General features: G+C 44.4%; 2 protein-coding genes across 5 annotated transcripts in view; one reads left to right on the top strand and one right to left on the bottom strand.

The window, feature by feature from the left end:
* The first annotated feature begins 13,950 nt into the window (after window positions 1–13,950).
* SRP14 (signal recognition particle 14) lies at window positions 13,951–22,280 on the top strand. Of its 3 annotated transcripts, none has more exons than XM_086749938.1 (5): window positions 13,951–14,055; window positions 14,619–14,691; window positions 15,321–15,433; window positions 16,483–16,515; window positions 22,199–22,280. In XM_086749938.1, exons 1-5 carry the CDS (start codon window positions 14,032–14,034, stop codon window positions 22,256–22,258), a joined length of 303 nt encoding a protein of 100 aa, XP_086606064.1. In that variant the 5' UTR covers window positions 13,951–14,031; the 3' UTR covers window positions 22,259–22,280. The 3 variants fall into 3 exon arrangements, with proteins under 3 accessions (XP_086606064.1, XP_086606062.1, XP_086606063.1); XM_086749936.1 differs by lacking the exon at window positions 22,199–22,280 and adding an exon at window positions 16,819–17,665; XM_086749937.1 differs by lacking the exons at window positions 16,483–16,515; window positions 22,199–22,280 and adding an exon at window positions 16,819–17,665.
* The window catches only part of EIF2AK4 (eukaryotic translation initiation factor 2 alpha kinase 4), a 39,983-nt gene continuing 35,527 nt past the window's right edge, over window positions 18,505–22,960 (bottom strand). For both annotated transcript variants that reach the window (XM_086749934.1, XM_086749935.1), the window contains 4 exons: window positions 22,163–22,231; window positions 21,497–21,541; window positions 20,229–20,353; window positions 18,505–19,029 (listed from right to left, as the gene is read on the bottom strand). In XM_086749934.1, the coding sequence (XP_086606060.1) occupies window positions 18,975–19,029; window positions 20,229–20,353; window positions 21,497–21,541; window positions 22,163–22,231 (294 nt within the window). In that variant the 3' untranslated portion in view covers window positions 18,505–18,974. The remainder of the gene's footprint in view (window positions 19,030–20,228; window positions 20,354–21,496; window positions 21,542–22,162; window positions 22,232–22,960) is intronic.

Raw genomic sequence — 22,960 nt, 5'->3', positions numbered from 1 at the left:
GTTAGTTTACTCTATGAGAAACATTTATTCTTTTTCCCTGTAGGTTGTTAATAGGACTTCTGGCTTTAGCCAGAAGAAATTCCACCTTGTACACTAAAACTTGCTCAATAAAGATAAGTCATAAGCAATTTCTGTGTTTTGAAGCAGCAATCTTCCTTCACTTTGTGCAGGAATGGTGACTATGTAGGGGTGATTCCTGAAAAGGAACTGGATAAAAACCTCTTTGGATAATACCCTGAGTTCAGTGGCCTGTAGCAATAGTCTCATAGTGGTGTGCATGCAAACAGTGCTTGGGATTTCTCATTTTCTAAAACCAAGTAAAAAGCTCTGCACGCAGGAATCTTCTCCTAACTTCCTCTCTTTCTCTTGACATTAAAGATCTGACTACATTACTCCTTCAAAACTCATTTAGAAAAGCTACATGGCTTTTTATAGACAGCCGGTAAGTTCAGTTGGGTTCAACACCTTCTCTGGAGAGCACTCTTCAGAACAGAGCTCATTGTACGGCTACAGCATCATTTACATGTATGTTATGTGGATACGTGGTGTGCTGCCTGCCACTGCGGTGTGCTGTGGGTTACACAAGTGATGTGGGCAGATGGAGTCGGGGAAAGCGTTTACATATCAAAAGACGGAAGAATTCTCAAAAGCAGTATAAACCTAATAAACAAGTCTCATCAGGTGTTGTTCAAGGTGGTTTGGTTTTGTTCGGAAGTCAGAATGCAATGCAGTCAAGGCGTTGCGGTCTGACTGATAAACCAGTTCTGGTCAACACGGGGCACAAAGCCTAGACTGTTCGGGTAACCTCGCAGCAGACGTGAAGCCTCTCGCCTTTGTTTCAATGTATTGCACTCTGGCTCACTCGTGTGATCAGTCACTCCCTACTAAAAATACACATTTTTACTCCTGTAGACAAAATGCATAAACATTTGACCCCTGGAAATATGATATACAGCTAAAGACAGCTTTTGAAAACCTGGAGTATGTACGTGCATTATAAATTTCTCCTATCTCAGAGGACCAGCACAGCAGAAAAAAAGATAATCGGTCATGTCTCTTGGTCTCACTCTCCGCACCACTCCCTCATCTCCGGTGTGCTCCCCCTCCCTTTTGCTGTGGGGTGTGCCAGCACTTGTCTTGGCAAAAGCCAGTCTTGGATCTTAAAAGTGAAGGAAACTCCAGTGTGTTCGTAACTAGCTCAGCCTTCACCAGGCCTCCTCTCCCCCGCTCCAGTGTGCACCGCCAGAAGAGTCCGTGGTGGTGGTGCTGTGCTCTGGGGAGACGGAAAAGAGGGGCATCCGGACCCAGCATCGCATGGCTGCCATGCAAACGTGTTGTTCTTGCTGCCATCAGTCAGGGCCCTGCAATGGGAAGTGTGTGTAAATGCATGTGCCCCGCAGGCAGGCCGTGGCAGACACCACCAGCCGTGAGACAGTACGAGGGCATTGCTGTGCACTCTGGTTTTGGGCCATGTTTTCAGTGGGGAAGCCAAATGAACAAGTACTTTGCCTGCAGCCCTAGGGGCCTGGGTCCTTCACTGTACTCAGGGCAGGTAACCTCAGCTGATGGCCGCGTGATTTCCGCCCACCACCCTCCACTACACTGCTCCCAGCTACTGGCTTTCCCTGCCCAGGTGATCTTTGGCCCTTCTAGAAAGCTTGACAGTAAAAAATTACTACCATCACCACTGAAAGTGGTGATGATTTCATGACACAGAAGACTGCCCATTAGGAGTTGCACAGCACCTCATTTTCCAAAGAAGCCACCAACCAGCAGCTGGGTGATAAGCACAAATTGTCCTTGTGCCACACTGGATTTCAACCAGGGACCAAGATATGACAGGTTTCAGTTCTCATCCCCAGTACCTCACAGTGTCTTGTCCTGATCATGAAAAATTAAATCACCCCATGAGTAACCACCCATGCTGTTCCTAATGCATATGCATCTGTAAAGTCCACACCAGGACTCTGGATGGAAAGGGACCAACTGGGCCTTCCACATCATAAAACACTGTTAATAATTTGTGAAGTTCCATCCTAAGCTTGTTCTCTACTTTCTCTTTGTTAATGGAAATGTTTTATACAAGCTTGTTCCCCTAGTCATTATTTTATACCATCTTGTTCTTGTGTTAAGGTCATGCTTTAGTTTAAATAATTACTTTTCTCTCTCTGTTGTTTTCTCCTCTGACACATTTAAAGGCTTCTGTCCCTGCTCATCCATTCTTGTTGGTTTGTTGCTACATAAATCAGTTTTATTTACAGTCTTCTAAGACAGACTCTTCATTTCCCTGATGATCACTTGTTCTGGTCTATCTTTTTTTTGTAAATATGGATGACAAGTGCTGTGATGGCATTTACCTCTTCCGTGGCTGTCACGCTGGTGGCTCAGTCACTCTGTAATGGATGACTTTCTTCACCACTGTTTCTTCCAAATGCTGTGTCCCTGTCTTTACGGCAGGAGTTCCTAGGGCAGGATCCCTAGATGTACTTGGCAAAGCAGCTGCCATACCTATGGAGAGGGACAGAAAAGGATTTCTGCTACGTGCATGTTCTTCCCAAGTGCACTTTGGGAACCACTGTGGAGACACGTTTTAGTGGGGTTCTGCAATATCTAGCTGTGCCCTTTACTCCAGGCACAGAAGAGACTAGGAAAAAACCAAACCACTCTCGAGTTTGTGTGGCAGTTCATTGTCTTCAGTCCGATTAGCTCCATGGGGGAAGTCTCAGGGCTTTGAGTGCAGCATTTCCAAACACTGAGAACAAACCCTAAGCATTTGCAAAAACCGCAGAGCGTACAGTTAATACACCCAGATGTTCTTCTGTCAGCCCCACAGCACCGCATCGGAGTGGATGGAGTGTGTAAATCTTGGAAAGGTTAAAGCTGAGAGACCAGCGATATGCATAAAGACTCGTGTTCCTTCCAGGAGGAGGAGGGGGGTGAGGTGTTATCATTCTCCATTAATCACTTACATCTCCAACCTGCCTAAATCCTCTGAAAAGAACCAGCAAAGAAAACACCAGCTGCTGTAGCTCCTACTTTTTCCTCCGTACCCTCCGGTCTCCCTCCCTCCTCCCTGCCTTCCCCAGACTGTGTTTATTTTTACTGCTCATGAATCAGCCAGGAACTTGCTCCCTGCAACAGGATCAGCTGAGAACAAGCTGCAGATTGAACGTTCCCTGAAATACTGGGTTTGTCTTGTAGCTTACGACCAGCGGCAAAACAGTGGAGGAAAGGAGAGAAAGTGATACAACTCGTCTTTCTCACCCGGGGAGATGGGACTTTCATTCTGCAGTGAGCGGGACTTTCCCCCTTGCTCTTTGAATCCGTGGCAGCTTTCACTAGAGATTTTGAGCATGCTTAGCTTGTGAAAGTCACTTTAACTGTGAGCGCTTCGGGAAGTGAACCATTGCTTTGTATAGGAGTGCCTATCTCCTACAGTAACCCAGGCCATTGCACCGAAACACTGCGCTGCACCATAAGCAGCACAACAGCTCTCCCTTCCACAACGGCTGTTTCTTCTCACATCGCTATGATGTAACAACCGTCCTGTCTTGTGCAGCAAAAGGACAAAAGGATTTACCTTCCCAGCTCAATTGCGCCATGGCTTCCCCAGCTCTGGCATTAGAGTGATGGCTTGCACTGGGGGCAGGGACAGGCGAGCCCCTCTGTTAGGGAAGTCACTGGCCCCCTTAGCGAAAACCACGCTGGGTGACAGCCAGGTACACGACAGGGGGGTGCAAAGAATGGCAACTAGTGACAGAGACGTGACTGATGGGGAAGAGAGAGAGACGAGAGAGAGGGGAATGAGAGGAAAAAAATGGAAGGAAAAAAGGAAGGATTTGAAACACCCCTGAAAGAAAGTAACTGTGGGAAAACAGAAAAAGAAAAGGGTGAATGTGGCAAAATCAGTCTTAGGAGAGTAAGTATCATCCTCAGGCAGGGCAGGGTTTCTCTCCAGTGCCTCACTGAACCTGCACTGTCTAACCACAGCACCCGTGAAGGCAAGACCTGTCCCAGGCTGCATTCTCCTGCCACACTGCAGTCCCAGTCCTGAGGAGGATCACACTATCGATACCCAAGCAGTGAGAATTTGGGGAACCAGGATTGGAGTCCTGCCCTCCACAGAGCAGGGAAATCCTTATTTACAGGGCCATCAAAATACTAGCTTTCTCCAGACTCTTGTGCTCAAACAGTCCAAAGGCCATCCTGACATGTGCCATCCAACAAGCCACGTCATCCGATTTAAATCCAGCATTTGAATTTGTACGCCTTTGAAAGGCATGAAATGCTACCCTTGTCACCAAGCCGAATGGAAAAGCACTCGACTCGTGGAGAGGCGCGCGTTCCCCATGCAGCGCTCCGCCACGGCACGCACCGGGAGGCTGACTTGTCACTTCGGCACTGGCCTGGTGCAGAACTGCTAATCTCTTTCAGATTGAGGAGGCTGTTTGCTGCCAAGACTTCTCTGCCAAAAGATAACTTTATAATACTGATAATCAGGCGCCCTGTGATGATAAAATGCCTGTTGCTTGCCTCTGTATGAAGAGTTTCTTGCTGACAAGCTGCTTATTATGGCAAACCATTTGTGTTATGGAAAAAGCAGAGCCTTTTACTGAGAAGCAGCAAAAAAATCTTATCTTAGCCTAGAAGTGGAGAAAGTGCAATTAATTAATTTGTTTCTGAGTCTGACCTCTAGACATAATAGATTTTATAGTAGAGCTATATATTGTAATTACAGGATAGAGCAAGCCTATACTGTAGCTTACAGTTGAGTGCGTAATGAGGAGTGAAAGATTGATGTTCAGCGTGGTCAGATGACTGATACACTGGTAACGACTGAACTGGTCGAGCAAGAGTAGCAGGCACCTGAGATAGCATTAGATGCCTTGCTGAATAATGATGTTTCCTATGTTGATTATCTTCCTCTAACCTTCCTCTAACTTGTCCTAACAGCACTGAATGCAACATAGCATTCCAGACACTGCTGCTCCACGTGTAGCTGGTGTCATGCCACTGCTCATCCCTGTGCTCTTTATCCTCCCTCAAGAGTACTATGGGATTTTCCCAGGCTGTGCACGGCAAGAATGGTTATGGAAACACGTGTGGCAGATGATAGCTGCCTTCTGAGAGACTTGTGTTAATGATACTCTTCAATCTTATCTGGGAAAACAAAGAAAGAAAAGTTGAAGGTGAGAGAACATCATACCTTGATTGCAAAATAATGTTAGGTAAACCTTCAGTGTTTACCTAGATGAAGCCAGTTTCATCCTAGGATTTGTGGGAGGGTTTTTTTTTGGTCTTGAACATATCCTTTTTGTGATGTTCTTCATAAAGACCTAGAGCACTCTTCCTCCAATGGAGTCCAATGGAGTTCTAGCTCTCCTGCTGTGTCAGGGGATGATAAAACACCGTTGGGTCACAATAAGGTTTAAGCATGATAGATGTCCTACATTGCTGTGTCTCACTGACTCAGCCCTCTGTGAAACTTCACCGTGTGCTTGGCAATTTAAGTCCTGGAAATTCTCCTGCTTTTTACTGGCACTATAACCCAATCATAACTTCTCTGAATTCTTACCGATTTTTAGGTGAATTTTCCATTTAAAAAAAAAAAGGAAGAAAAAAAGTTAACAAAAGAAATCCTTCGATGTGGAGGTTTCTGGCACACTGTTCTGTAAACCTGGTGCAATACTCGCATGCCCTATCTTCAAGCAATGCCACTCTTGAACTTTAAAAGCTGTAGGACTCAATTGTCACAGGTTTTTAACGCTACAGGCAGTAACAAAGGAATTGCATTTATAATACCTGCATTGCTTCTGAGAATTTCCTTGGCAGGTTTGCATGTAAGGCTCTGTGAGCTTGATTGGCAATGGCTGGGCTACCTGCTACTGCAGGCAGGGGTGACTCACCTGGGATTTCTGTAGCCTGAGCGCTAGCAAAGAGCTTGTGGCTTCCAATCTGCCTGGGGCTCCTGTCTGCTGCTCTGTGTGCCTTTGAAGACAACATGTATTCAGAAACAGAGAGGGGGAGGTAGAAATAAAGGGACAGGGATAGCAACAAACTCAGATTACAGTTTGGGTACCTGCGTTTCCTGTTTCTGAGTGACTCCAGTCACAGTTACAATGCTCAGTTTAATTTGCTTTACAGAGCTAACCCCTGCAGCCCTTAATCTCAGAAGACGCTTTTGAAAAACAAGGCCAGTAAGTGAGGTAGGATTTGGATATGGACAAGGATCACGAGAGTCAAACTCCAGCGTGGTAGCAAGGGATATTGCCTCAGTGTGTAGGCAGCAGGAGGAGAGTAAGAGCACTGTGAGCTGATAAGAGTGGATTAAAGATTTGGCACTGAGCAAACCTTTAGAGAAGGATGTTGTTCAGAAAGGCAGAGTGAGGAATCTCTGCCAATGCTGTTCCTGCCCTAATGAACTGACCACTGCTGGAAATGGTTATCTCAGAACGGTGCTGAAAACCATCTACTAGGATGGATGAGATGTTTTAAATGTTGTCAGAAGGCCTGAGTGACTCCTGCTGACAGTGATGCTCCAGAAGCGCTGCATGTGAATCTCATTTTCTTTCCCACCAGCGGTAGGAAGGGGGATGCAAACCAGTAATATTCAGCCTTCTGTTTCAGACCCGCTGACAGGGGGTCCAGACTGCTTATATGGCAGAGAAGCCTTCAAGCTCTCATTACCGTCAAGTGCTTCTGCCTCCTCTCCTCCACTGCTGTCCACCAGCTGGGGCGGGTGCACGAGGTGGGGGGGCAGCTGGGGTACAGCGGGGAGCCAGGCCGACAGCTCATGTAAAAAAACAGTTTTGCTATGCTTAGATCCTGCAGTTTTTTTCTTTCCCCCTATTGTTAAGTGGCATTGAGCACCAGCAAAACAGGAAACCGCTTCCTCCAGCCGCTGACCCAGCACAGCCAGGCAAGCTGCTGACTGCACAGCGTGGCCTCCCCACGCCACCCTGTTCCTAGAAAGTGTCTGGACGTTTGGAGGAGCCTTGGGGAAGAGAAAGAAATACAAGTAGAACTTGAATAAGCAGGCACACTTGGTGGCTCTTACAAGAAAGGAGTCATACTGGAAATACCTGGTGGTAATGGTCAAAGCTGTCTCTGTTGTTCCAAAACTAGGGCTTATGGAAGTGAGAGCAATAATGTCTAAGCCAAACCCTGTCACCTCACTCATCTGTTAACGAATGTAATTGTCTCTTTGTTGTGCCGTGCAGCTCTTGTATCAGACATCCTCACTTGCGCTGTGAAGAAACTATTGTTTTACAGGCACTGCAGCTTGTGTTGTGATCCTTAAACCTCAGAAGTCCAGCCAGGTCTGGCTTTGCTGGGCGGCCTCAGCAGAGGCAGGAAACAGTGCTGGTGAGGTAGCAGGTGACCCTTTTCTTCCTGAGAAAGCAACAGCACACAGTATCAAGAGACTACACACTGCTTGGGTTTCTGTCCTTCTGAGGAGACTGCAAAGGGAGGATGGCAAAGACCTTTTGGCTCCGTTTCTAATTAGACATCCCCTGGTGTTCTCTGCTGTCAGGGACAATGTCATCCTCCCTGGTGACACTCTGCTGACCTAGAATTCCCATTGATTTGCTTTGGGTTTTGTTGTTTGGTTTTGTGGGTTTTTTTAACATAGTGTGGTGTTCTTCTTTCTGTCTCTTAAATACTTACATAGAAAAAAAAATCCTGTAACCTCACTGGGAATGTCTGGTGGAAATTTTTCACAACTGAATTTCTGTGTTTCTGAAAGTAGGCCACATCAATGTGAAAGAAATGATGCTCAATCCAATCTCTGTCACCTCATTACTCTTGAGCTCCAACTTAATTACCTTCCTGATGCTTTGCACAGCTCTTGACCAGACATTCTGTGTCTGCTTCGAAATCTGCCATGTAAAATGAAGTGATGACTATATACCCTCTTCCTGCTGGAGCAATGAGCTGTGAGGTTTGGGAAATATCATTTCTGGAGCACCCAGAAGGTGCATCATATTGTACAGGCCTGATCCTGCACCACTGGAGATCACAGATGACTTGCAAAGACCCACTGAAACCACGCTGAAAGCCCATATCACAAAATTGGTTTAAAGATAAGAGAAAAGTGTTAACCTTGATAAATTTGTGGTTTATAGTTTACAGCTCCAAAGACAGAGTTACGTGAACAGCTCCCAAATTCTGACCTTCTGTATACCAATATGGCTGTATGGATGCCAGTGGGATTGCAAGGAAAAATAATCTGATGGTTTATTTTTCAGAGTCTTGGAGTCCCTTGTGTGAAAGGTCATACCCCAAAGCAGAAGGGACATGTCTAAAATGCCTTGTAAAACATACTCTTGGTTCAAACATAGACCAAGGTCTGCCATTTGAGTAACCCTGTAACCCTCAAAAAATACAAGTGAGGTGTACACTGAAAATTAATCTCACTTCCCTAAAAAATTAAGATACATTAGTTTTAAGAGTAACAAATAATATCAGGTATAACTACCAAGATGTTATAATTTTGGCCATGGAGAAGATTAACTGGGAGTTCAACCACATTATGCCTCTCAGTGTTGTAAGGATATGAGCACATTCTGATACGTTTTTGTTTCTTTCTACATGAGCGTCTCATGTATCTGGACTCCAAACTGATGCTATTGTTAAGTCACTTCTAAAGACTCATGCTGCCACGTGGTACGGTGCTCTCGGCCACACCATGTCCAGTTGACATATGTGGGTACAGTGCGGTGTCTCTTCCCAGTGGCAGCAGCAGGCAGCTGCCGACCGAGAACCAGAGAGGCTGCCGGCGGAGAGCAGCAGCGGGGACAGGAGGGCTCAGCTGTGCCGCCTCGCAGGTGCACTCCTTCAGAACAGCCTGTTCTTACACTTCCCTCTGCTCTGCTCGCAACTGAAAGTTATCGGGACCAATATGCCTTCAAAAAAACAGCGTTGATGCCCAGATTGCATATCTCTCTCTTTTTTTATCTGACCATTTTACTGCGTGCTTTGCATTGGTTCTGGAGGTAGACTGTGTTTTGTTTGCCCTGTCCTTCAAAAGTACACACGTAGGGTGACATGTTGCTGATTCTCCCTAGCCCCTTCCTCATACTCAGGGAGTTAACCGAATTGCTTCCTTAATTTAACTGTTCCCACAAATGCATTGTGCACTACAGGATTATTCATGGATTAATCACATCTATGTCATTGCAGGGATGCACTCTCTCTGCTGCATCGCCCTAGGCTGAGCTGTGCCACAGGGTTTCCCCCAGATGACACCATCAGTTGTACAGATGACCAATTCAACATCTGGGCTGCTTTTCTTCTGCCCTTTTTTTTTTTTTCCCATTATTTTGTGAGATGAGTGCTTGTCACAAAACCATTTTGAGCATGTGTGAGACACCTACAGTAAATACACATCCCTTATCTTCCCTGACAGAGAAGCTTTCTAAAATCTGGACGGGACTTCAGAACCATGAAGCTCTTTTCCAGCAAACAATCTTTTTGTGCCTCACTCCAGATAGGCTTTAGTTTGCACTACAATAGTAATGTGGTGCATTAGAGCTTTAAGAAATGTATCTATAGCTATTTCCTGGTCTCCCTCACAAAATATAAATCACCGTTAACATTGCTATTACACAATGAAAGTCACCGCCTGTTGAGTTAAAGGCTACGCTTAACCTATCTTTGAAACTAATTTTGTGTAAATATAGTATTAAATAAAATAGGAGGAATTCGCCAAGATGAACAGAAATTTTTAGCAAAGAGCTCGGGTTATGTGAACTGGTTCCTAAGACACAAGAGAAGATCTCCTGTTTCTTGTGGAGAGCTTCTATTTGGAAGTTGGCCCTCTCACCAGGGGCTCAGCAGCTCTCTGGTGGCATATCCTGGTCCTCAGAAAGATCTTTCTAAAATGCCTTGTTTAGTTCACTGTCTGAATCTAGGAGGTATTCAGAATCTCTCTCTTTTTCATGGTTACTGGTTCATCAGGCAAAGAATACCGCTTTGTGCACGCGTATCTGTCTTGTTCAACTGCGCTCTGGTCATCCTTCCCTTGCATGTCCTTCAGTTCTTTTCACAAGAGCCGCTTACGAAGGAGGTAACATCCTGAGCTTGGGACTGAGATTCGTAATCCGCTAACTGCTTTGTTGGAAATCTACCTAGCACTAGAAGAGAGAGTAACTGTTCACTGCTCGTGTTAAAACTTTTCTTCTTTACTTCCCTGTCACAGAGCTTGGGGATGTTTTGGTAGCTATTCCAGGGTTAATTGTCTTTCTGCCCAACCAGCCGCTGTTAAATGTTGGCTCTGGAAGGCTTTTCCTTTGCCCATTAATCTCAGACCTGGTGAGGCCAGTAAGGCAGTGAGGTGTGCATCTCTGTTTTTACAATGCTAATGACAGACTTGTAAGGTGGGGGGGGGGGGGGGGAGGGGGCTCGAGGGGAGGGGGCTGGAGGGGGTGGGGGGAGCTGTTAGTGGGGTTTGGCTATAACATTGACTCTTTTTCTTGTGCATAGCTGTACTTTGACGTGGTATGCTTGCGCTTACAGATCAAAGAGAATTACCAAAATGATCCACTTGTGAGTTGTGGGCTATTATCTGTTATTAACTCATCTTGAGCACTGCGGTGAGCAGACTGTAATTTACAGTATGTTATTACATTTCTGCTCACTGTGGTGTGCAGCAGCTGAACTTGCGTGTGTGATAGTCCATAGCGAGAAGTAATCTTTTCTAGCTAATTCAAATAGATCTTTGCCAACCTCTACTAAGGTTGAACAAGAATTTAATTTGCTTCTAATAATTTTGTTTTTCTGCTTCCTGCCCCTCCCATCACATTTAGGACAGGAGGAGGTTTCACCTTCTCCGTTTCTCTTCAGTACACACTTGCTTCCAGGAAAACTTGGAAGTGCAGCAACAACCTCCTCCAGTTCTCTGCCAGATTTCCTTCAGGATTTAATGATTCAGGTGGCTTCATTTGCTAAATTTTTGCCAAAAAAAGAGTAGTTCTCTACTGACACCATATAATAAAGTTGAGCAAACAGGAGGGCTGGTAGGAGACTTATTTTTATTGCCTGGCTCTAGTCACATGACAGATCAGGTTACAAAATACTAATACCCCTGCCAATTCTCAGAATCCACCAATTCCTCTTGCTACTGTTTTAATCCAACCTGTCTTTTCTTTTTTTTCCCCCTCTTTTTTTTTTTTCCTTTTTGTTCTGAGGGCAGGGGGTGAGGGGGAAGGCATTGGAGTGGGGCAGGAGACAGAGTGCAAAGCAAGTGTATCATGACTGGGAGTATCCCTTTAGCTCCTTCAGTGTTTGTTCAGCACTTTTTCGCCAGCTGAATAGCTTATTCCCTCCGAGTGCTGGCAGCCTTTGGCAAAAGTAAAGCAATGTCAGCATTCCCCTGTTCCATCTATTTTTTGGAAAAGAATCGTTAAAACTATTCCTTTTTCACCTTGTTTGCAAGTTGTGATGTAGGCTTCTCCCCTAATTAGATTGTGACATTCTGGCTGGAAAAACAACTTCAAGATCAGGAAGATAAGCTAACAGACACACACACACACAAATCCTCCTTTCTTATAGAAAAAAATTCAGCAGTTCAATGGAGCCACTTCTTTTATAAGCAGTGAGACAAATATATTTTCAGAAAAATTGCTGGTAAACCAATAGATTTGAAAAATGTAAACTTTATGCAACTCTCTGGAGTTCTTCACAGTGGTTTCCCCTTTGTCCCTTCTCCCAGCATACAGCAGAACCAGAAGCTTTGGTGTTGCGAGTTCCTGCAAGGAATCTACCCAGACAGGGAGATGGCCGATACCTTTCCAGTCTCTCATGCCGAAGCTACGCTGCTGCTGCTACCTCAACCTGCATTAAGGCGGGCATGACTTCGTCCACGGTGTACTGAAGACACACCTCAGCAACAGAAGTAGCTCCTAACAGTGAGGTGAGGTTTTTTTTTGTGCAAAATGGGGGAAAATTGCTGTGATGCTCATCCCACAGGCATTGATGGTTTTTGTTGTGTAAAATGTATAGAGACGGACTACGTAACTTTCTCCACTTTCATGAAAGAAAAGCTGTGGTACAGGGAAGTTAGGAAACCAGTTCAAGGGAACGTAAGACTTCTCTGGTGAACTCAAGGGCCAGAATTTAGGCAAGAGTTGTAGTCCCTGTGTTTCAGCTATGAGACCACCCATCCTCTCTTTTGGCAGGCATGAGTGGAAACGCATTTCTTCTGCCTTCCAGTGTCTGTGACCATGGTAGTTTCCAAGTGGCAGTATGTTGCAATTGTTTTAGTTTTTCCATTTCTGCTGTTCTTTCACAAGTTGCCTATAAAAATCTGCAACACTACTGCATCGTCCTTGTTCAGAGCTCTCTGGAAAATACAACCCCACTCTGATTTCTGACAAAACAATATCTTGTAATCAGGAGTTTGTTATGACTGCTCCTACAACTGGGCAGGGTTAGAGGAAGTATGTGTCAGCAATGACTCCTTCCCTCCACCTGTCTTCACTTGTGGGCTCCGACTGTAAGCTTTTAGGGGCAGGGACCATCATTTTGTACAATTGTACAAGGCTTTGCCCGTCATACTTCTGACCACAGCGCTGATGACGTCCCCTTAGAATGCCCCTTTTCAGAAGACTTAAATAACACACATTCCTCACTTCAGTTTTTATGAGTTTTTAATGCTATGAGAAACAATAAAATTTGTTTTCCTGAAGTCTTTCAACTACAAATAATACAAGTGCAAAAACATCAGGAGGATAATACCATCCACAGTTAGGGATGGCAGCGATGGATCTCTACACTTGCTTTGACTCCAACATAATGGACTTAATTTGATAAACTAATATATTTTGATAAACCATGGCCGTGTTGTGATGACCTGCTTCTTGGGTATTTGTTTCCTTGTTCTTTAGGCAGTTTCATTTCTTGTCTGTGCGATCACAGCACCCTCTACTGCCTCTTGGTTAACCTGCAAAAGGACAGCAAACGATTGTAAACTGTAAATTGGACCTTTGGAGTGACAAGTGTTGTTTTATATATGAAACAACACCCCCACCACGAGAATGGTAACACAAGAAGATATTTTAGTTCTGTCTAGAATGCAGTCCTGAGCTGCTAAGTGAACAGTATGAACTCCTCAGGGGCTCAAGCACCTATCAGCCTGAGAGGTTTTCCTTCTTACCCGTATGTATGTAAGGCATTATCTTCCACTTTTGTTAGGTCCAGTTTTCTTAGTGGGAAACACAAAAAGGCACCAGATCAAATGCTACCACTGTTACCCAAGCATGACAGAAAACTCCCCCATTCCAGATTCTACCCCTCTGGAGCTTCAAGCATAGTGGGTGTGAAATGCCCTCTTGCCCCACTCAGATGCTGGTTTCCTCCTCCCTGCTTCTCGCCCAGACCTAGGGGTCTCGTTCACGTCGTCTGCAATCACACCTTCACCCTCCAAGCCTTCAGCCAGCCGCTCTCAGCCACAGAGGCCCTGTGCACCCGCCGTTTCCGAGGCCTACAGGCTGCACCGAGGCCTACTAGCGGCCCGCCCGTCATCCCCGCGTCCCGGACGGCGGGTTACGTAAGGCCGCAGCGGCGGGCCCGCCGGGGTAACGCAGGGTGTGCGGAGGAGCCGGCATCTCGGTGCGGCTCCTCCAGGCTGCGGGCAGACGAGCTGTTTGCCTGGGGAAAACCCCGCACTGCGGCCGGTACCGGGCAGCCGCGGGGGGGGAGGGGGTTGAGCGGGGTGTATAACGGCGATGCGTGCAGCGCCGGCCGGAGCGGAGCCCCTGAGGGCTGGGCCTTGCCGCCGACCGGCCGCGCCCCGAGGCCGCGGCCAGGCCGAGCCACGCTGACGTGGCGCTCCCCGCCGCGGGGCGGGGCCTGGCCGCTGCGCCCCGCCCCCTCAGCACGAGGCGCTTCCCCGCCCGCTCGCTTCCTCCAGCGGCGCCGGCGGCTCGGGGGGCGTGGCCGTTTGCGCGGGCCCGCCTCGTGCTGCGGTGCGGCTGCGCCCCTGGGTGGGTGGCTGCGCGCGGGCGGCGTTTCCGGCGCGGCGGAGCAAGGATGGTGCTGCTGGAGAGCGAGCAGGTGCGGCGGCCCGGGTCGGGGGCGGCCGCGACCCCCGGGGAGCCGGTTGGGCCCCGGCCGCTCGGGGTGTACCCCGTGTGCCGGCTGCGGCGGGAGGGCGGCAGGCCGGCCCTGCAGGGCCACGGGGAGCGCTAGGCCCGCGCAGGGCCGTCCCCTCGCCTGCCCCGGCGGCGTGGAAGCGACGGCGGGGGAGGGGAGGGGAGGGGAGCGGAGGGGAGCGAGCGCCATCGTGCCGGTCACTTGGGCGAGGGAGGGCGGGCAGAAACGCAGGGGCCGCGGCAGGTTCTGGAGGGGGGAGGGTGGGTTTAGGCCTCGCTGTCCAGAGTGAGAACCTCGGGCTGGGCTGTCCCCGGCTGGGACCTCGTGTCCTGCAGCTTCTGCGTGAGGAAACCCGGGGGCTCTCCTTCCCCTGGCGCTTCCTCCCGCGGAACCGGGAGAGCTCGGCCTGTGGCGACGGCGCCGCCGGGGCGAGGCAGGGGCTGCTCCTGGGCTGCACAGCGCGAAGAAACGAACGCCTGTGTGGTGGCCTCCGGCCAAGGATGGGGTCTCCCTTTCTCTTGCAGTTCCTGACAGAGCTTACCAGACTCTTTCAAAAGTGCAGAACTTCGGGGAGTGTTTTCATAACGCTGAAGAAATGTAAGCTTTAAGTCTGTTACTGAATTAAAGAGGTGTTCATCTGAATCAAATCTACAGTTTGTTTGCATGTATTTTGAAAGATACAGTTGTAATTCAGAGTATCTGAAAACAAGAGTTGTTGTATGGACAAGCCGGTCATCTTAGCTGCAGTACTAATAACCTTGAAGTAAGACTGTATTTCATACTGCAGGAAATACCGTGACTTTCTAATTATTAAACAATAACTGGAAATCTAGATTTCTATAAGAGGAGAATTGTAGCATTGCTTTTGCGTGTTTATGTTTCTCTGGTTTCTGGCTAGCTGTCACTTCTTGAGAAGTCAAGTGTCCTAGGCTGTGGTTTGACATGCGTTTAAAACATACTGCTGCTGAAGCAGGCAGTTCATGCAGCATGTCAGGGCAAAGATTTACGTTTTTTTTTCCTGGCAGATGTAGCTTATGGAACAGATCCTTCTGGGGTTACAGAGGAAGGGGTCTGTCAACAATTTGGCAGCAGTGTCAGTTCAGATGGCCTTAAAATTCCAAGGTGTTTTACAGCTCCTCTCGTGAGCAATTTTTAACATCTCATGTCAGAAGGCATCTGGTGATTTTAGTGAAATGCAAACAAACATTTTGTGTCTTTCAATACAGATGATGGTCGAACAAAACCAGTCCCACGCAAAGGCCACGTAGAAAGCTTTGAACCAGCAGACAATAAATGTCTTCTAAGGGCAACAGATGGAAAGAAGAAAATTAGCACAGTGGTAAGTGACAACTTTGGGTTTGAAAGATTGTCTTTTATTTAATGCCCCATATTTTAAGTGAAATTTGTGTTTATATGAATTTCATGAGAACTACCCTTTTAATTCCACAGAGAAACCATATGGTAGCTAAACACACAGCTGAAACTAGGATACTGCTGTGTTAGCCTGAAGTCTTAACAAGGCTTACACTCAGCGTGACAGATGGGATAACGCATTAGTTGTGCTCTGTATACTGGATTTTGTTTCAAAATGGTATTGTAGGCCAGCAGACAGGAACTCTGCCTGTTTTCAGCAACCTTGGCTGTTGTGTTTTGAGTCAGGTGAAATTGTTTGGAGGGAAGGGGGAAACTGCTTCTAGAGACAACAGGCAGAAGGATATAGGGCAGATATGGAACCTGCGGTATGAGGACAAATGGTGTGGCTCCAAGGAGAACAAAGGTGCTGCACACCTACACTTAGGCCTCAGATGATAAAGAGGAGGTTTCCTGGCAAGAAAGTGTCAGCATAGGTGGACTTTTCTAAGCCTTAATCTTGCTTAACACACCTATTTTTCCCCTCATTTACAGAGCTATTTGTATTTTGGGAAATGTTAACTAGAAGTTGAAAACCTGATGTGTCTTTGCTTTGAGAGTGGGAATGGCTTTAGCTGACTTTAGCTCTCCCCTGTGATGTAACCCAAGGGAAAATGTTACTTGGAGAAATAGTTGAGAGAATCGAATCTGGGCTGCAACATTTTTTTTTATGGCCCTACAAGTAAATAAAACCTTCCTTAGAATGTTTCTTCTCGTTCTTCCTGATTGAAAACACATGTATTTGGGACAAATGGCCTCCAGAGGATTTTCTTAACTGAGTAAGGAGTGTTTTCAGTTTTCTAAATAGGTGCAGTCCTATGACATGTCAGTACAGCCTACCTACCACTGAAATGTGATCAGTTGATCCAACTGCTGCTAGAAAGACTAGATGGTCACTGGTGGGTAAACACGTACTGATAGTTCATTTGTAATAGAAGCCAGTGTTTTCTTGATTAACCTCCAGTATTACTTTTGTAGGTGAGCTCAAAGGAAGTAAATAAATTCCAGATGGTAAGTTTCATATACCTTTTATCTTCCTTTTCTGTACATACTGGGGAGTGATCAGTAGGAAGCACTGGACAGCTGTGAATGAGTTGATTCAGTGCTGAACTGCCATCCAGATTAACCTTAGACTGCCCATCTATCTGCATTTATTTAAAAATATCCTGTTGTATTTTATCTAACTTTCTGCACGGGGTTAGGACTGTAGGGTGTAAGAGCATGATTCTCAGTTCCATTAGCAGTATGTGAAATGTTACCTCTAAAGTGTCACTTAAGTAGTTGTTCTTTTAATGGTTCCAATTGTTGTTTCAGGCATATTCAAATTTGCTGAGAGCCAACATGGATGGCTTGAAGAAAAAAGACAAGAAAAGCAAAAACAAGAAGAGTAAAGCAACACAGTGACAGAACAGTGGCCTGCCATCACTGTAACAGACTTGACCCTTGCTCAAAGCAAAGTCCATTTCTTTTTGAGTTACCACTTGTCTTTGGCTTTCCTTCCAGCAGGATACTGGGATGTGATTAGTACTTGTGTTTCAACTGAGAGCAGAAGGTGCTTTCTGTGGATTGCTGTATGGCAGAAGTGTTTATAGGGTTATACTGAAACAGCTTTACACTCAGCTGCCAACTAGTTTTGTACTTTTTGCTGTTTGTTTTGTATTATACAAGTGGGCAGTGTAAAACCTGTTTGGGGGGGTAACTCAGGGTGAAGGGAAATGCACTGTACCAGGAGCAAAGTAAGACTGGAGCAGGAGTCTCAGCAACAGATGCCCAGTTTTATAGATAAGCCTCAGTAGTACTAGGGAAAGGGGGTGCCAACATCTTACCAGGAACAGCAAGTTTTCTGTTTCTGTCTTATTTTGAGGGACATGTGTACATGATGCAGTGCAGATATCCCTAAGGCAGCCAGCACAATGCTTGAGCTCTTGCAGAGCCAAGGCAGCTGTGCCTTTGCTCCATGCTGATCCAGCTGTGCTGACCCTGGCTCAGGCTGGGGTGTCATGTTTGCCTCCGACATGGCTTAAAAATGCTCATGTCATCTAAACTTTGTTTTACAGCTTCATCCTTTCCCCATACTTTGTATCTTAAAGTAGCTCCTTCATATGAGCAGATGTAAAAGGTGAATGCTTAATTGCTTCTATTAAACACAATGAGAAATGGATTTGGCTGTAGTAACTGATGTGACTTGTCTTGGTGAATGGCCATGAATGACAGGGTTATCTGTGCCTTTAAGACTGACTCTCCTGATGCTGCTTTGTGTGGTGCTGTTACAGCTTTCAAAGTCAGAAGTTCTTGGGTTTGTCTTTAAAGTTACCTCTTTACATATTTTAACTTTGCCGCTCATTACTACAAGAAAAGGATAGAAAAAGTAAGTAGGTGCTTCTGAATGCAATGAGCCTGCAGTGCTAAAGGCAATCAGTTGAGTTAGACAAAGAAACAGGAGTAAGCTGTTTAAACAGAAGGTACCAGATGGGGAAGGAGGGTAAACACTGGTATATTTCCAGAAATCACTAACTCTTCTGCATATTCACTCCAGTAGTGTAAGTAGTTTGATATGAAATATAGAATGCATAGTTATGGCTGCTGTAACTCATCTTCAGATTGGCTTAGCTTCACTTTTCCTGATGGAGTTGTGTAACAGTTTAGCCTTCAAGAAGATAATTGTAATATTCCCATCATTACTATGACTTTAACTTCAGACTTAATCTGACAACTCATGTGAAGAAAGCTAGTTCAAAACTTTGGTTATGCCTCTGGCACAGGCAGGTTACTGTTTCTCTTAAGTCTTTAGGTCCTTTATCTCTGAAAAAAGTTTTTCCTGTATGTGGTCTTACTTCGTCTCCCAGGAAGCTGCTGTTTGGTTTGAATGCAAAAGTACAGGCAGGATAAACATAGGCAGCCAAGCTTGCAACAACTCTCAGCTTGAAGTTTACCATCTTTTAGAAAGAAATTAAAACAATAGGTTTAAAAACAAAAGAAGAAACCACCACAAAAAGCCTGTAATACATATTTCAGGAAGGCTCAGTAGCCAAACCTTTTATTACATAAAAAACGTTCCTCAAAAAAAGTTTAAAACGGTTAGAGTTGAAGGTAATTCGTCCTCTCTAATCCTTGAACTGAGTTTCTCATTTCAGTACTACTGTCTCATGCTGACATAAAAGGTAATGTGAAACCCTTTTAAAAAGTTTTACACCTGCACAGCTGATAATCTCTTTTGTGGCATAAGAGGCAAGAATTACATGATAGTACATCTCTGTGGCTGTAGTCAGACTTGCTCCTTAATTGTCTATAAAACATTTATTTCCACTTTTTGACATAAATTCACAGCTTTATATTACACATGAAATTCAATCTAGACACATAAAAAAGCATTAGTTGCCTGTCTTGCCTTATTGCAGCTTTTTGAAATTCCTTTTGACAAAACACTGTTGCCTGTTAGTAAAAGCATCCCATAAAAGATGCTTTAAGCACTAAAACAAAACCTTATATTCGTCCCGATAACTGTACAGGATAAGTGCAGGAACCCTGCAGAGAGAAGGAAAAGAGGATTTTAAAACTTTGAAACTCCAGGTTCAAATGCTACAAAACCTGTGGCAAGTCTTAGCAATAAGCTAACAGCACAGATCTGGTAGAAGAGTAGTTAAGTTTTAGTTCCTTTGGCTGTGATTGCAGTTTTCCCTTTCATTCTCTTCCCACACACTGAGCCTGTTCAAGTTTTCATGCAGTGATCTGAAGGCTTATGGCTCAGCAGTGTTCTGGGTGCAGGTATCAAATGGGAAAGGAAGGCTTCATCACAGACTGCGCTACGTTCACACCCAACATCGTAGGGAATATTATTAGTATGTAGTACTTGGGTTCTGTTGTTCACAGCCTTGCAAGCCACAGGAAGAAAAAAATGTTTCACTTAATATTTAGTTGCCTTAGCAAACCTGAAGCAATTTTGGTGCATCTCTAAGAAAAATAAATCAAAGTGAAGTTTTAGTCTCATTTAAAGGTTAAGTAGTATCTTCAAGCTGAACACAGGTTTAAGAAAATGTAAATGAAACCCACAATAGGACATACATACTCAGGTCTTACTTAACTGTACCAGTACATGCAAGAGTTGAAAATCAGAGGCTTAAAACTGGATGTGCCCAGATTATCTGTTTCAGTCTTGCCAGAATCCAACAAGGAGACTACGAGCTGAACATAAGTGTTCTCATGCTTAGAAAACAGGAATGGGCTTTACTGTACATGTTGGGAGAGCATGCATTATGTTTGCTTAAAGCTGGACAGTCTGTCAGCTGTGACAGATCCCACCGTATTCCTTCAAAGCAGGAGGAATTAAATGCGTTCATGTGTTTTCAAAGGCAAGCTGAGTCCCTCCCACGAGAAGAGAGTTACTATGTAGTAGAACAGCAGTATACCTGAATGTATGTTAGTTCTTTGCTGTTCGATTTTATGAACAAAGCAGCAAGTGACATAACACTGGAAATACTTTTTAGAATTTCTTGAAAAGTCTTATAAAAATGAAGAATTTTCATGGCCAAGAATTACATTTTACCACAAGGGAGGATCAGATGACCTGTAAGCTCTTCCCAAGGAACAATACACATTTCCTGAATTTCTTTTTTTTCTCAGGGAGGGGGAAGAGGAGGACAAATAAAGAGCAACTTATTTAGTAAAGTTTGAATGGAGAAATAATTGAGATGTTTTATGTACCTGTAGGAGCCTAACAAATTTACCTCTTTTCCATTTTGATAGTGTAAATTTCATCACAAATTGCTTGTAAGTATGAACATCTCTGTTTCGGCCATCGTGACATCAGTTGTCTCACTGTGGCATCAAAAGCTTGTCTATCTCCATCAAACTAAGAAAAAAAAATTACAAGGAACTATGATACAGTCTTCTCTCATGAAGGAAATACTTATGGTAAGTTTCAGTCTTCTGAACACTGTTGTAACATCAATGCTCCTTAATTAAACTGGCTTCAAACAAAATTTGTATAAACAACGTGCAACTTGATTTTTTTTAGATTTTTTTTTTAAAGAAAATGTATTAAGAATTTAGTGATCAGTTTCTTAACACAGATAGTTTAGCAATAAAAAGGCGTAAGCAACGAAAAGGGCTTCATCAGTTTCATAATGCTGGACAGACTATGAGAACTGTGGTGTGAGGGTGGTCAAAAGTGAATGATGCAAACTGATGGTGTGCATTTTTTTTTTTGCCACCCTAAGTAAAAAGTGATAAACTACCTCTGTGATTTGCACAGACTGGATGAACTAAGTATTTTGAAAATATTTTCAAATTTTTCCCTGGGGTCTGATCACCAGACAAGCACTGCTTCAGAGCAGCAGAGAAAGGTATGAAAGTACTAAATCCACTTCAAGGCAGGATGACATTCCCACATTTGTTTTTTTGGGAAGTGGGGAGGCATCCATCTCTCTAGTAAGAACTTCTGACTTTAAAGCTACCGTGGTCATTGGAGGAATGAAAAGCTTTGTCTTTGGTGCCCCCCCCCCCCCCCCATCATTGAGCAGTTTCTGAGTTGTTAAAGGTGACAATATAATACTTGTACATCTCTCTTTTATCTTGACTTCACTAAGAGATGTTTCAGCTACTGTACTCTAAGCGATTGCCTCTGTATCCTGGGTCCTCCTTTATTAACAGCTTCAAGAAACACCTTTGTTGAAACTGCTACCAATGCTTACTGGTTTCTAAAAATGAGCAGTAAGACTGCATTTCAGTTAACTGTTATTGGGGAAAAAAACCAGAGCTTTGGATTAGGACTTCCTAATGGTGTCTTGTGTAACTTGGGCATTTGGCAAAGAGATTTTTCTAGCCTCAGTCAAGCTCCTTGAGTAAAAAAATCCTATCAAGTTTTAAAACCGAATTCAAAGTCCTTGAAGGAGAAAAACTACAAATGGGCGAGTTTTACATTTCACTTCATTAGGAACAGAATTTATGATCTATTGTTCTATTAGAATTTTAACAACAATACTTAATTGCTTACCTCTAATGATAAGAAGTGTATCACAGTTGCTTTTGGCAGATCTACCTGTAAAAATATCATCAAGAAATCAATACTTAACAGTTTTTCTGTTACCAGTTTTCCAACTAGAGATGAGCTATACTGAAGGGAGTCAGACTTTTTGATTTCCAAAGAAGCACTTGTGCTGGTAGAACTGGGAATTTACCAAGGTTTTAAGCATTTTAAACAAACTGTTCGTGACAGATTCCATTATGGAAAATTCCAAATAGGCGTAGGCAAACAGGCAGTACATTTACTGAAAAGCATATACCATTTTAAAGTCCTTTGTGACACGGTCAGCAAAGTCTAAAAGCTATATGCAAACAAAAGCTATGGTGGTTTCAATGTAAGAGCAAATCTAGCAGGAACAAGTTATTAGATCTACTACAGTAGTCAGCATAAGTACAGCTTAAGAATTTGCAACTAAATACTTGTTAAATTTCATTCTATGCAACTGTCCAATACACACAATTTGAGATACTTTTCAAGTATTAAAGAAACAAGCCATGGGTCTTATTTAACTGGAAATTTGGTTCATTTCCTATCTCTGAAGTGAGGCTATTGGCAGTAGTTTGTTCCAGATAGGAACTGCATCATCCAATTCAATTAAGAATTTGAAATAAATTCTGGCTTCTGCCAAATACTTACTGCTAAAATCTCAATCTCACTTGTTTTCTGTTGCAGGCTAGAAATGAATGTCTGAAGTCTTGTTTGCACCTAACAACAAAAGATGGGCAAAAGTAAAATACACTGCTTCTGTGATACAGGTTGGGAACACTTAATTTCTATTTCATAGATGACAAAAACAGAAGAGGCTGCTTCTAACATAAGATGTAGAGCTACATCACGTTTAAACTAAAATTCACATTTAGTCTAATTTTCAGTAACAATTCCACAATAATCCTTGATGAGTAGACAGGAAGGAGACTAGGGCTGAGCTACTCTTGCAGCAATGGTGAAGCCTTGGTAATACTGGTACTGTACTAAAGCAGATAGAACTGCACATTACAATGCGAGTTCTCCCATATGCAGTAAAAACTGCCTTTCTGTTTCTGGGTGTTAGATAACTTTTCAGAGGAATGTGAGAACCTATGACTGGATACAGTGAATCATCTCTAGCTGAAGAAGGACAACTGATTCGAAAGCCAAACCAAAGTACAGGCCGTGCCTCGTTACAGTTTTTTTCCCAGAGCAAGCTAGTAATCCTGCAAAGGTAGCACTTTACAAATGTCCTTGCAGCACTGGACTACATTGCCTTTTGTACCTTGCAAAGATGCTTTTCTGTATTAAAAACCTGAAAATAGCAAGTCTGATTAGTGCAAGGCTCAGATAGTAACATCCACTTCTTTATTTGGGTTCCAAGAATTATTTATAGGGTGGATTTTTTTGTTGCACACCCAAATTTGGACTGAAAAAGGGATAAGATTACAGCTCTGTTTTACCATG

The sequence above is a fragment of the Chlamydotis macqueenii genome, chromosome 5, assembly GCF_036417535.1.
Source record: "Chlamydotis macqueenii isolate bChlMac1 chromosome 5, bChlMac1.mat, whole genome shotgun sequence".
Lineage (NCBI taxonomy): Eukaryota > Metazoa > Chordata > Aves > Otidiformes > Otididae > Chlamydotis > Chlamydotis macqueenii.
The sequence above is the reverse complement of the archived record's forward strand: the minus strand, read 5'-3'. Positions and strand labels throughout refer to the sequence as shown.

Coding starts and splice junctions, on each gene's coding strand:
- SRP14 (XM_086749936.1), top strand. CDS start 14,032: ATGGTGCTGCTGGAGAGCGAGCAG. Junction 14,056..14,618: donor TGCTGCTGGAGAGCGAGCAG/GTGCGGCGGCCC, acceptor TTTCTCTTGCAG/TTCCTGACAGAGCTTACCAG. Junction 14,692..15,320: donor TTTCATAACGCTGAAGAAAT/GTAAGCTTTAAG, acceptor CTTTCAATACAG/ATGATGGTCGAACAAAACCA.